The sequence below is a fragment of the Strix aluco genome, chromosome 9 (assembly GCF_031877795.1).
Source record: "Strix aluco isolate bStrAlu1 chromosome 9, bStrAlu1.hap1, whole genome shotgun sequence".
NCBI lineage: Eukaryota > Metazoa > Chordata > Aves > Strigiformes > Strigidae > Strix > Strix aluco.
The window spans coordinates 11,982,150-11,995,789 of record NC_133939.1 but is presented as its reverse complement, the minus strand read 5'-3'; the positions used below and the strand labels follow the sequence as shown (position 1 = coordinate 11,995,789).

Genomic DNA, 13,640 nt, shown 5'->3' with positions numbered 1-13,640 from the left:
AATCTTACTGCTTTAGGGGTAAATATCTATGGATGCGCTTACAGTGTTGGGGGATTCATTTCTCCCCGTTAATGTGGGGTTGTGGAGGGGGAAGTATCTAGCAACACAAACTTAAGAGTAGGTTTGCTTGACCCCCATCTTTTTACTTCCATGCTGCTAAGTATAGCATAGTCCTATACTGTTATGTCTGTGTTTCCAGCTAGAGAATCTTTCTTTCCTAGTCTTTTTTTCTTCCATCTTCCTAGTCTAAGCATTCTAAGATTTAATCATCACACTTCACACTTTAGCCCCTCACATACCAGCATTTGTTGTCCAGATGGCTATTGGTTTGGCCTGCTGTAATACACGGCATTTTTTGATGAGTTGGGAGTTGAAGTATTGCTGGTGATCAGCTCTAACTTGCACTTACATTTATGTATTTCAGTTTGCTGACATGTTCATAACCAGACTTTACACCCTCCCAACCCCACCCACCCCACCCCCCAAAAAACCCCACACCACAAAAAAATACCCTTGAGATCAAAGTTTGACATGTTCCAAATCTGTTAGTTTGCCAGGATGTCCACCCAAGTCCTTCCACTATGACCATTAATGGCAGACTATCACATTGATTGGCAAAAGTCTGGCCATCAATTCCATACCTGTGTTGGGAACCTGTTCTTTTTTTTATATCTGAAATGCTAATTTTATAAATTTTTTTTGTAAAAATAACCAACATAAAAGAGGATTTATCTAGGTACAGGAAGTAATTCTGCCTTAGAATATTTTTAAATTAAGCAAATTTTGGAAGCTACATTTTTTAAAGAAATTAAATAAAAGTGTATTATAATAAGTGACCTGAATTTGGAGAGATGTTAAATCTTGCTGAATTCTATAGTGGTTACAAAATCAAAATAATTTCAAATATTATGATAAGCATTGGTATTTTAGTTCTGAGCTTCTTATTATAAATTAATGATGTGTTTGTCAGCATCAGAGGGTTAAAAGAACACACAGATATGCAAGCACATACTTTTACTGTCACTGTCAGTTTATCATCATTTTTTCCCCTCACAGAAGCTGTATTAGTTCTTTCATGAGCAGGATATATTTTTCTTGTATTCTGAGTTAACAGAACTCATCTCAGTTTCTCTTCACCCAAAGGCAGTTTTCTAAACAGCCAGCTATTTAAGCTGATGCTTTTTTCCCGTGCTCAGTGAGTGTTTTGTCTCCTGTGATCTCAAGAAATCACGGCACATCTGTTTGTTTTGTCCACCTCACTGACTTTCTTCTTTATCTTTTGTTTCTCTGAAAAATTTTGCATCAGTTTGTTTAACTTAGCCTTTGAGAAGTACTGCAGACAATTCTAACCAACATGAAAAAATTCTGTATAGGCATGATACTTTATTCCTTGTTTCTGTTTTTTAATGGTACCTTTCAATTTCAGGATGCATTCTACTTCTAGTCATGATGGCCACAAGCATCACAGATCTCAAACATTACCAATAATCCGTGGCAAAAATGCACTTTCTAACCCCAAACTCTTGCAGATGATAGACAGCAGCACTACAAGTAAGTACAAAAAATTACTTACGTCCCTCAAATTCTATGGGGTTTGGATCAGCCTCTATACAATTAAATCTGTTTTCATGTGTGCCGATGAAAGACAGTCTGAAGAGAAGAGCCTAAATATAAATAGAGCTGCTGGCTTTGCCTTTTTCAGGAAACTAAGAAATCTAAGCTTAAATTTGGTTAAAGTTCATTTAGAAATAAAATTAATTACAATAACCTGACATATTTAAATAGCCTTAATGACAAGTTATTCCCCCCTTCCCAGCACCTCTTGCATCTATGGTTATGTATCTTGCTATACAAGCAGATGTATATTGGCTGAAATATTACATTTATTAAATCTAGCAATAAAATTGACCTTTTCATGACAGAATGTTCTTTAAATAATGAGATCTAAGTCATCTATCCCACTTTCCAATTAGATTTCTCTCCTCCTTTGAGGACGAACGCAAACAAAGAAAGAATATACTCACATCGCTGGTGCAGCTGGTAAAAGTTGACTTAAATTCCATCCCCTTTCATCTCCTGTGAGCAGTTTTTTCAAAATACCCCTTTGATTAAATGTACACTTAGGACCCCATCTCTACTGTGCTGAGACTTAATGACCAGATTGCAGAATTACATCATCTTTAACTACACTCAGAAGATTGTTCTCTTGCTTTTTATATGTTGCAGGCAGCTCCAATGAAACAGACATTGTACAGTATGTAGACACAGAGGCAAACATTGCTACAGAAGTTTCTCTCACAATCCTTGACCTGTTGTGTCTTTACACTCTGAATCACCAGGTATGTTTTGCTGTTTCATTTTCTGCTTGAACTGGTGCTATGTGGGATGTGTAGTGGAAGGAAGGCCTGGGGGAGCAGGCCTGCAGAAAAATTGAAATGGCTGAGACAGCAGGATAGGGAAATAAGTTATGCCAGTCCTCAATGAAGGTATTATTTGAAGGAATTGATTCATAGTACCCAAACTGAATAGAAGCATGTGGGAGAAGAGCATCCTACATATCCAGGGCTATGTACAGCCCTACTCTGTATGAAAGTGTCATGCATCTACTAATACATCACCTTATCTGAATCATGCTTATCCCAGTAGATCTCAGAGATTTTAGACAAAAGATTTCAGAACTGCTGATTATCTGTATCTCTTCAAGTCAGCAGGTGGATCCTCTGCCTCTTTAAAAATTGCTCTGCAAATATTGGCCCAGATGACTTGCTGAAGGGCTCACGGCTACAATACAGCAGGCAGCTCCTTTTAGATTTAGTGTCTCCTTTCTGCCACCCTAGCCCTTAGATCTAGTGTATACCATCCACAAGTAGTACAGGCATAGGAAAGTGCTGTCCTTGAAAAACTGCAAGTAAAAAGTCTGCAGCAAGCTGGGAATGCCTCATCGCAGAGATTTTGCATTGAGAAAAGCATCTCCCTAGGAACACTCCAATGTAAAGTCCAGCAGATCCTTCTTCTGTTTATTCACTTTAATAACCAGAATATCCTGTCTTGTCTGTGAACTTTTCAGAGGCAGCTCCAGCAATCTGATTGCCAGAATGCATTGATGAAGAAAGTCTTTGACACACACATGCTCTTTTTGCAAATCAACCAGTCAGCAGCAGCTCTCAAGCATGTCTTTTCTGCCCTACGGCTGTTTGTAGGCAAGGTAACTATGGTTTTATTCTGTTAGTCTGACCTATATGTTACAGCAAGTGCAGCTTGAGGACAGTTGGGTACTTTGAAAGAATTCTGAACTTCACTGTACTAATGCTCATTCCTGACAAAGATCTTCCGATTTATTGTTGATTAAAAGTGACAAGTTCACAATATACGAAACAATAGTTCAATTTTGGAAAATGAAAATTTACTGAGAAAGCAAAGCTTTTAAAGGAAATAGATAAGTAATGTCCAGGTCTGTGGTATCTGGCTACATTATTGGCTTTCATGCTTTTACCACCCATGGAAGAAAGCTTGAAACCTCTTCACCAAAAGTTTATCCAAACTAATACAGTTTTACAAATACCTCCTTTTCAACATTGAAGAGTTTTTGGACAAAAACATGCTTATGTGTCAAACTGCTTATTTGCTTGCATTGCACATATGTAAATGATCACGGGCAATTAGACACTTTGTGCCAACTGCAAAGGCTGCACAATTTCCAAGTGACAGACTTAGATGAGATCCTCTTAAAACTAACACAGATAACAATTGCTATGGGGAAGTGAGAATAAGCGAGGCTGGCCTGATCTCCCAGATGTTTCTATGAAACATAACAGTGTAGATCAGTTTAAACCATGTGGCCTCCTTCTGGTTGTTATCTCAGGGGAAAGGAGGAGGAAATCATGTTTCTCCCAGTAACGTAGCTTGAGGACATGGGGGAAATATAAAATAAATCATCCACAGACAGCTTTAAATTACATACCAGACAGTCAGGAATGGAAGAACTCTGTATAATGGGGAGGACAAATAAATATCCAGGATTGCCCTTTTTGTTCATCCTGTAGCTCTTGGGATTGAATTCTCTCTTCGTAGTTCTGTGGGAACAGGGATCAGTCATGCAGCAGAACCTCTTGGGCGGTACTTGAGATCTGTAGCCAGTACGTACGTCTTCCACCTCTCCTTGGTCGGTCTTGTTATATTCGCCCTGCTGATAAATAGTAGGTATGGTTTGGAGAGCCATCCTTCGCTCTTTCTTGTCTCCTGCTGTTCAAACCCTTGACCACTGGAAGTTCACTGCTCAAAGTATTTTCTTTCTCCTGAATATCTTTTACAGTAGTGCAGAACCCCCCACATGCTTTTCCTGGTGAGCTATTCTGCATTCCTTGCAGATAGGCTGCTCTGCTTTTTATGCTTGCTGTGTGCCAGCTGCTGTCTGGACTTCCTGGAAGCCAGTTGGATTGTTGCATTGCATACAGCGTTTGTATGAAAACCTGTGTACAGTTTTTACTTAATATTAATTTACACATGGGATTATGTTTAGCCAGTGGCTAATTTTTTCACTAAATCCTGGTGTGAATAAATATAAGAGAGTGAGTTGTTTTTACTGAAAGCTTAACAGAAAAATGTACTGACTCAGAATAACTGTACCATGGCCTGAGAGTAGTGCTAAACATATTCACACTTTTTTCCAATAGTTCCCATCAGCATTCTTCCAAGGACAAGCAGATCTCTGCGGTTCACTCTGCTATGAAATCCTGAAGTGTTGTAACCATAGGTCACGTTCAACTCAGACAGAGGCATCTGCTCTTCTTTATTTTTTCATGAGAAAGAACTTTGAATTTAACAAGCAGAAATCAATAGTCAGATCCCATCTACAGGTAAGTGAATAGTGAGATCATCAGTATTTAGCTGATGTGCATTGGTTTTTATCATTATTTAATGCACTGTAGCAAAACAATTCTTTTGGAGTCCTCAGACAGGCAATTCTCTGTGGCAGCTTGATTTTCCTGCCAAGTCTGAAGACATTGGGCTGGATTCTCTGCTGTTCTTGGACTGCTCGGCTCTGTTCCAGGGAGGGACAGCAGCTGTGAATGTAGCCACGTAGCCAATAAATAGCCAGATAAATGGCTATTCTTGATTCACGTGCATCGCTTACAGCAGTGAGAACATATCTGATGAAGGAACTAAACAGAATCTGATAGTATAGTAGCAGAAATGTAGTCCAGTAGCAATAGTTCTTACACTGCAAAATGTGAGGAAAGATTACTCATAGTCCTTATATTTGTATATGTTATCATCATAAGACAGGTATAAAAGTGCATCTCTGCTAGCCTGGTACATCAAGTCATACTAAAACAGGGATTAAAAACCATTCAGAAACTTTGATTTTCTTTGTAATTGTACCCTGTGTTTGCTCCCCCCCATACAGCTCATCAAAGCAGTGAGCCAGCTGATAGCTGATGCAGGGATTGGCGGATCTCGTTTTCAACATTCACTTGCAATTATAAATAATTTTGCTAATGGAGACAAGCAGATGAAAGTAAGAAACATTTTTTGTCAATCACTACCTCTTGCAAAAGGTCAACAATTTCAGAGGAGCAAGTGTTCCAGTGAATAAAATTGCTGGCTTTTATTAGACAGTGATTTATGCATTCATACTGTGCCTTTTTCAGGCAGCCTGAAATTCATGAAAATGTTTGTGACTCAAAAGCTTAATAATTGAAAATAATTTTTAAAACAAGAGAGATTTTTATTTGAAAACTGTATTATTTGTTATTCACTGCTTATTTTGTTCCAGATGCCAGAGATATCATGCATTGTGACTAATGAAACATAATTTCAGTTGACAAACAATTTTTAGTCTACAAACTGTCCCTTTAGTCTGTTCAGTAAATGTGTAGCAAAAACATGCACAGCAGTTGGGTTTCGTAACAGCTTGCTAACCCCCTGAAAAAGGCACTTAGCTCTTAGATTAGTTACCATTGTTATTAGATTCATTGTCTGTACTAAAGGTGTTGGAAAAGGATTCCATTTTTAATTTTTACAATTCCTGTCCAAACATTTGTCAACATGCATTTTGAATTTTATACTTTGGAGGTGGTTTTCCTTCTCTGAAGGTGACTTTAGGGTATCTCCACTGAGGTTAATAATAAAGTTAGTGTAAGCAAATTGGTAGATAATTAGCATAAGTAATTTGGTGTTTTATTTAATAAGATGCAGTTACAAATGTATTTATTTTCAAAGTCCAACTTTGATTTCCCAGCACGCTGTTTCTGTAACATGCTTATCTCTGTGTGATGTAGAGGAGAGAGCATTTAATAAGTCTGAAAACAGAAATGTATTTCATTGCCCATCTGAAAAAGAGAAACTGCAGACCTGAGTTAACTATGTTGAGAACAGCTGATATGAGTAATAGAAGAACTGTGTTTTGATCTTGCACAGTGTGAGAAGGCCAGGAGCCAGACTGTTGTGCTTTATTTGCTGTGGTGAAACGTGCTGTAAGTGTAGTTAAGCAGAACTATCTATAGCACATGGTGCTGTTCATCAGCTGAAAGTGTAAGAGAATCCAGTTCTGGACCCAGGGAGCAGATGTTTCAGTTTGCTGACTTCGTTGGATTTGTTGCCTATAGACAGTTGTACAGCTGACTGGCTGGGATATTTAGTAGGTGCTACGACATTTCAGTAAAAAAAGGTCAAGAATTTGTGTACAATGTGTATGTACTATGGAACTGTGACTCTGCTTTGGAAGCCCACTGAATTATAGAAGGGGAAGAAAGTCTTCCCTAAGCAGGACTTTAGCTCTTTTGGGGTGCTGCATGTGCCTCTTTGGATGGTTTTAGTGATGTATTGCTTATCTTTCCCAAAGAACGTTAATTTCCCAGCAGAGGTGAAGGATCTGACCAAACGCATCAGAACCGTTTTGATGGCCACAGCTCAGATGAAGGAGCATGAGAAAGACCCTGAGATGCTTGTGGATCTGCAGTACAGCCTAGCAAATTCATATGCCAGCACACCTGAATTACGTAGGACGTGGCTTGAAAGCATGGCCAAGATTCATGCAAGAAATGGAGATTTATCAGAGGTAATGTAAATGAATAAGAAATCCATTTGTCTTTAGGCTGGGATGTTCTGATGAAAACGACTCTGAAAGACAACAATAGTGATTTAAGAGAATCATACAATGTCTCTCATATACTTGAAATTAGAGGAAGATAGGTTTGAAAAACACCTAGAGATGTGATGTGCTTATCATCCCTGTTCGCCTGATCGTAACTACCTGATACGTGCTTGAGCAAGACTTTAAAATGTCTGACAGGAAAGCTGTGGTCAGTATCACAGTAGCAGCTCTGCTGCTTAACCCTAACAGGCACAGCAGCTGGAGTGTAGAACAGGTTATGAGCAGTGTGTAACCTACATAAAGGATTTTCTTCTCCCACACTACAGCATAGGAGAGGAGCTTTGTTTATAATGCGTTGTCCTTTTCATCAAAAACTTAATGGGTGTTGCAAAACTCCAGTGCATAACCCAGTAATATCTTATTTACTAAGTAATCTTAATGGTTTCTTGAGCAAATCCACGCTTTTGCCTAAGACGCCTAGTGAAATTAACGCTCAAGAAGGATTTCATCATTTAATCCTTTATTTTCTGAAATGGTTATATTAGTTTTGTCTTCCCTTTTCTGCAGCATGACTTGACAGTGCTGAAAGTATGTGTTCCTTATCACATGTATGCTGTAAATCATATATGTATACATGTATCTTGGTCTCTTGTTGCAGGCTGCCATGTGCTACATTCATATCGCCGCTCTTATTGCAGAGTATCTGAAAAGAAAGGGTAAGACCAACATATTCAAAACCAACTATGTATCTATAAACATTATTGTTGAAAATAATTTTTGGCTGTCCTGATTTCCTTCCTTGTATATAAAGTATTCTTAAAGCTGCTTGAATTCTTCCCAAATGCTTTATTTTTAAAATATATAGTAAATACTAGTCTTAGCGCTGGAACAGTGAAAGTGTGTTTTGTGTAAAGAGGGTTAATTAAATGTTTAGTAAGCTAGTCCTAAAAGAGAATGCTTCACTTGTTAGTCTGTCGTTATTAAATATGCATGTATTAACACATACCAGTAGCAGTATACTAATACCATCTTACACTATCATAGGTTACTGGAAAATGGAAAAGATTTGTACCTCACGTATGCTCCTGGAAGATGGTCAAGTCTCTGATAGTAATGTGTTACTAACAACTCACAATGGAGGAAGTGAGTGCTCTAACCGTGCCTGTTCATGGGTCAAATAACATAATTAGGGAATCAAATTACTGTTCTCCAATTGATCTGGAAAAATAGTTAGCAAAGCAAAAATATTTATAGTGCATGTTGACGGCTGTAATAGCAAGCAAGTAATGTTGGAAACATTATACATTACTTTCCTGGTGCTCTTTGGCTGGTTTGATGAATTGCTCAGAATGTGTCTGGTTAAGGGCTTTTTCAGCAAAAGAGCAGTCTGCTCTTCATCGGCAACAGAAATCCCTCTCAGGTCAATTGGTGTTTAGCACGCAAATCCATGTACAATTCCTTGACTATCCAAAGCTGGGAGGGCAGGGGGGTGGAATTAATATCTGGTTATCTGTATGTAACTTAGTATAGATAAAGATTTTTTTTAACCTGTGACGCTTATTAGAGAAATAAAGTGCAGGCTTATATTTTCAAATGCTTCTATGCCAGTGGTTATTTAGTTTATGACATGTGTATTTCAAAGTAATTCTCAGCATGATCTATTTAGCAATTTTCACAAAGAGAAATTTCTGGGGGCAAGGGCAAATATTTGAGAAAGAGAAGGCTGTTAGTTTTGGAAAGACCATAGTTCTTCGATACACTTAGAAGTGTCTGTGGGTGAGATGAAAAAATACATCCTTTTAGAAGGAAACTTTGTGTCAAGAGCAATATTCTGGAGTGGTTCACTAGTGGTAAAATACTTCGCATGAATAACAGTCACAGTAGGTGAAGAACTTGGGGGTCATTTTAAACCTATGTTTAAATGATTTTCTAAACTTGGCAGAGGGGATGGACCCCCTTTCTCTCAATATGTGAAGGTTAGCTTTTTAATTGTTCCTTAGTACCATTTTCCTACTTTTAAATTGAACACAAACTGCATCACTTCATTGCCTCCACTGGCAGGTTTACCTTCTCCGTTCAAGAGCGATAGTAAAATATTTGTGGGTCAGACTCTGCCTGATCTGTAATGTGCAATGCCTGTGTAAGCTGTTCCTTCTGCAACCATTGCTCTAAGGCCCCAGCTTAGCAAATACTAGGTGTTAGCTCAGTTTTAATCCTTGTGAGCCTTCCCATCGGCAGCTCCTGCCACCAGCCTGAGCTTTCTACAAGAGAGTTCCTCGGTTAGGGCTGCAGTTGCCCTGCTGACCCTGGGCAGGATAAGGAGAGCTGCTGCCAGCGTCCCTCGAGCTTGGCACAGGCACAGTGAGCTCTGGAGCAGCCACCTCCCCATCGGCTGCGGCGAGCCCAGGGTGACTGTGCCCCTCTCGCTTAGGAAGCATGACGGGTGGGACAGCGCAGGTCCCGGCGTGTAGTGTTAAGTGCCTGTAGGTCAGTCCGGGAGTCACAGCGCTGGTTTCACAAGTATAAATTGTCTCACCTCAGCCTGCGATGGTAATTCCTGTGTAGATGAGTGTTGCACGTGTAGTTTTGCAAGGACTGCCAGCACTGTACAGCTAAGGAACCAAAATGCCAAAGAGAGGAATAAGATTGCATTAGGAAAATGTTATAGTTGCCCTTTGCCTGGACAAGTAGATTTATATCATAGAGAAAATGTGTTAGTGTCTCATAAATTCAGTCAGTTCCATTTGTGCTTCTCATCACTTGGGCTGTGAAAAGAGTAACTAATCCAGTCAAAATCAGCTCTGTTTTAATGGCATCCAATAACTTTTTTAATTATCTGGTTATTCAGTCATTAATTGACATTGTTATGACTTGCACTTCAAGGCTTATTTTCCATGGGATGGCCTGCTTTTCTGAGCATTACCCCCAACATTAAAGAAGAAGGTGCTATGAAGGAAGACTCTGGGATGCAAGATACTCCCTATAATGAGGTCAGCAGCATTCACGTTTATATATTTGTTCTATATTAACAGATAGTGTTGTTTCTAATGGATGCCTGTGCACGCTACAACAAATTATAGCGAGAGTATACTTCACACAGTATTAAAAGGTGCACAGCTTTTGAATGAAAGGTCATAGCTCTTGTACTAAATAGCAGGGATACGTGTTTAGCTAACCAGTGCAAGAGCTGGAAGTCAGGGCAGGGGGGAGCCCACAAAGCACACCCATTCTTCTGAATGAGATGTGAAGTGTTCAGGTATTTTCATGTTACTGTTATCTCAGGGTTTTTTTCTAAAGAAGAGTTCAGTCATCAATACCTGATTAAACATTGTATCATTGAAATAAACCTTAATATAGAAGATATAGAATAAAAATTAAATAGGGCGTAGGTGCTTTTGCTGCATTGCTATTAATTAAATGCCACTAGCTGTTGAGTCACTGAACTATTTGTATTTGTGCAATTACAGAATATTCTTGTGGAGCAGCTGGAGTTGTGTGTTGAATACCTGTGGAAGTCTGAGAGATATGAGCTTATTGCTGAGGTTAACAAGCCAATCATCGCTGTTTTTGAGAAGCAGAGGGACTTTAAAGTAAGTTGGTTTATTTTTTTTTTATTCATCCTAAGACGACAGTAAAGATAAAGTTTTTAGGGGAAAAAAAAGTGCTTTCTTCAAAAGGGATGTCTTTTTCTTCCTGTCTGTAGTTTCTCCTTTTAATGCTTTGTGCTGTGAGTAAACAAAAAAACCTCTGGTATCTTAGCTTCTTCTTTTCAGCATCAATGCAACAGTAAATGAACAAAAAATTTTCAAACAAACTCTTGTGTTAGCCAGTGGATGTGAATTTTTACATGTGCTTTTTAAACCAAGAGCACATTTGCATTGTATTTAAGTTGAGTAACTGCCAATAAATTGTGTGATCTCTTCACAATTCCAGGGTTTTTTCTTTTCTGATTTACTTGGCAATTTCAATACATAATGGATAACCAGATGATAACCTTGTTTACTGATTTTTCTGATTTTAAATTTAAAAAAGGCAAAGAGGTAGGTAGCAATAAACTGTATGATGAGGAAGCAGGTCCTCAGATTTTAACTTAGTTGAAATTTTGGTTCACTATCCCGAGAAAGTGACCCGCTTTTTAGCAGTCATTGTGGATAGCATATCTTTGTTATGGGGTTGGGAGCTGACTGGAGTTGTTGGCAACCTGTTCTCACCTGCACATAGGACACTTGGGTTCTCTGACCTCTTAGTAGGTCCCTACCACTGTCTGGTGGTGGGATGCTTGTCCTCCTGTGTGACCCTGTACACAAAAGCACCCACTGCCACAAAACTGCTCAGAAACCTTGAAATGAATCTTTAGTGACTGCTGACAAGGTTAAACTATTTCCCTACCATGTACAGCCATCTTTGCAAAGGTTTGGGAATCCAGTTAAGGCAACCCATGCTTGTGCAGAGCTGTAGTGTCATTTCCCAAAGCACTCACGTGCTCTCACTTCCCTTCCCTCTCCCTGTTTCTTAATGTAGAGGCTGTCTGATTTGTACTACGACATCCACCGCTCATACCTGAAGGTTGCAGAAGTAGTAAACTCTGAGAAACGTCTCTTTGGGCGATATTACCGTGTTGCATTTTATGGGCAGGTAAGTCAACTTGTGTTCTTTTGTCTCAGATTCACAGATTCCAGACATGTTCTTCTAATCCCGATGTATTTCGAGGAAGCTAAAACAGGGAAATGCTGTCAGTGAATCATGGGGTAGAAACTGCCTCGTGGATCAGATTCCAAGCAGGATTTACTCAGAAGAGAGAGCATTCAGTTGCATCTGTATAAACTGCTGCTATGGATTCAGTGGTGTAATCAAGAACAGACTTGTACATCAGCTTTAGTTCTTGACTTCTTCAAGAAAAACTGAGACTGAGCAGGGCAGGTTTTTTCAGAGTAAAACTTAAATAAAACCAGATAAGACATTTCTGATATATGGCACTCTCCTCTAATAGAGCTTAAAGCAGAGCAGTATGCAATAGATGTTTTGTTGTGTTTCTCGCTGACTCTGACTTCTGCTTTCAAGCCACCTCTGATTCTGTGCAATGTACTGTAGAGTAGTTTTATTCCCTCTGCTGTGCTTCAGCATCCTCAAAGCATTATTTTGTGCTTTCTTCCACTACAAACCAGTGTAGCAATTCAGCATGTTCCTTTAAGACCTGGTTTTGGAAAGCATACAATTTTCTTTACTCTAAAATAAGGTGTATAAACAACAGATTGATGTGAATCATTCTGTTTGCTAATTAGATTTTAATGCAGAAATTTGCTCTTTTCTCCTTTTGATCTTATTCAAGGCTGTGGTAAGTCTAGTTCTTTTGCATGTTTTGTTTAATTCTCCTCACACATCCTCCATCCTTCCCTGTACTGTTACTTAACATTAACTTTCCTGTGCTCTTGATTCTTTGGTTTGTGGCAGATGAAATAATGTTGTTTCATTGTTGCATCCTGCAAACTAACTTTTGTTTGTTCAGTTACCTGAATTACCAAACTGTATCTGTTGCCATGTTGTGTGTGCACCATGGGGCCCAATGCTGCGTCATCTCATCTCAGTGGAAGTTTTTCTCTCAGCTTCACTGGGAGTGGGATTGGACCCCTTCTTCCTGTGTTGAAAAACTCGGTGTAGCATTAATGCTGTTTGAATGCATGTTTTCCTGGCCTGTGCAGCAGCTCCGAAGAGGAAGGCTGTTGTGTCACTCTGTGATCTTTGCCAGTGGCAACTGGAGCGCTCTAGGCAGGGTGCAGCCACGTTCCTGGTAGTCCCTTGTAGGAGCAAGCAAATTGGGAGTCAAAGGGAAATTGTGAGTCCTGGCTCTTCATACAGATTAGCAAAGCTGAATTTACCAAATGCAAGGAGAAAGTGAGCTGCACTTGAGGAAGGGTAGAGTTTTCCTTATGCCTAACCTTCCTCAAAATGGGGGCAGGGGAGGGGGAAACAGGACTCTGCTACTTGCAACTTCTTGCCAGGGCTCTCCCAGAGACACCTACTTGTAAGTGGGTAATTTAGCTGTGGCTGTTCTGCTGAACTGGATTAAAACCCCTGTTACAGTGCAATGACTTTTCAGCTGCCAGTGCCACAAGGGCAACTTCATTTAAACAGCTTTAGTGCTCTAAAGCATATGACTTTTTCATAGCTGCGTATTGCTCGGTCTGTTCCCTGATGCTCCCAGACACTGAGCTCTAAATGCAAAGAGGCACAGCTTCCTCCTTTCCTTTTGCGGGAGAGATGTTACATGGCAGAAAGTGGGACTGCTCTGTATTGCTCCTTCCAGAGGCATAGTGACACAAGTATACGGCACAGTGCAAATAATTAAAGGTAGATTATTCCCGTCACTGTTACTTGTGCCTCATTTACCAAGGGAAATAGGAGTGGGTGTGCAGAATGGATTAAGGAGGGCTTATCAGTACACAAAGCACCATGGCAGGTGTGGGAATGACAGATGAAGCATGACCTGGAAGGAGAGACAGAGAGAAAAGTCTGTTCCCATATGGTGGTTGTACCTGCACATTTT

The 13,640-nt window shown here is 39.6% G+C and overlaps 1 protein-coding gene across 10 annotated transcripts in view; it reads left to right on the top strand.

Annotated features, from left to right (window-relative positions):
• The window catches only part of DOCK10 (dedicator of cytokinesis 10), a 164,797-nt gene that overhangs the window by 137,726 nt on the left and 13,431 nt on the right, over positions 1–13,640 (top strand). For 9 of the 10 annotated variants that reach the window (XM_074833712.1, XM_074833709.1, XM_074833706.1 and 6 more), the window contains exons 40-50: positions 1,427–1,551; positions 2,227–2,339; positions 3,068–3,205; positions 4,674–4,856; positions 5,408–5,518; positions 6,845–7,060; positions 7,755–7,812; positions 8,141–8,239; positions 9,980–10,086; positions 10,564–10,686; positions 11,618–11,731. In XM_074833712.1, the coding sequence (XP_074689813.1) occupies positions 1,427–1,551; positions 2,227–2,339; positions 3,068–3,205; positions 4,674–4,856; positions 5,408–5,518; positions 6,845–7,060; positions 7,755–7,812; positions 8,141–8,239; positions 9,980–10,086; positions 10,564–10,686; positions 11,618–11,731 (1,387 nt within the window). The remainder of the gene's footprint in view (positions 1–1,426; positions 1,552–2,226; positions 2,340–3,067; positions 3,206–4,673; positions 4,857–5,407; positions 5,519–6,844; positions 7,061–7,754; positions 7,813–8,140; positions 8,240–9,979; positions 10,087–10,563; positions 10,687–11,617; positions 11,732–13,640) is intronic. The other variant, XM_074833711.1, reaches the window with a different exon arrangement.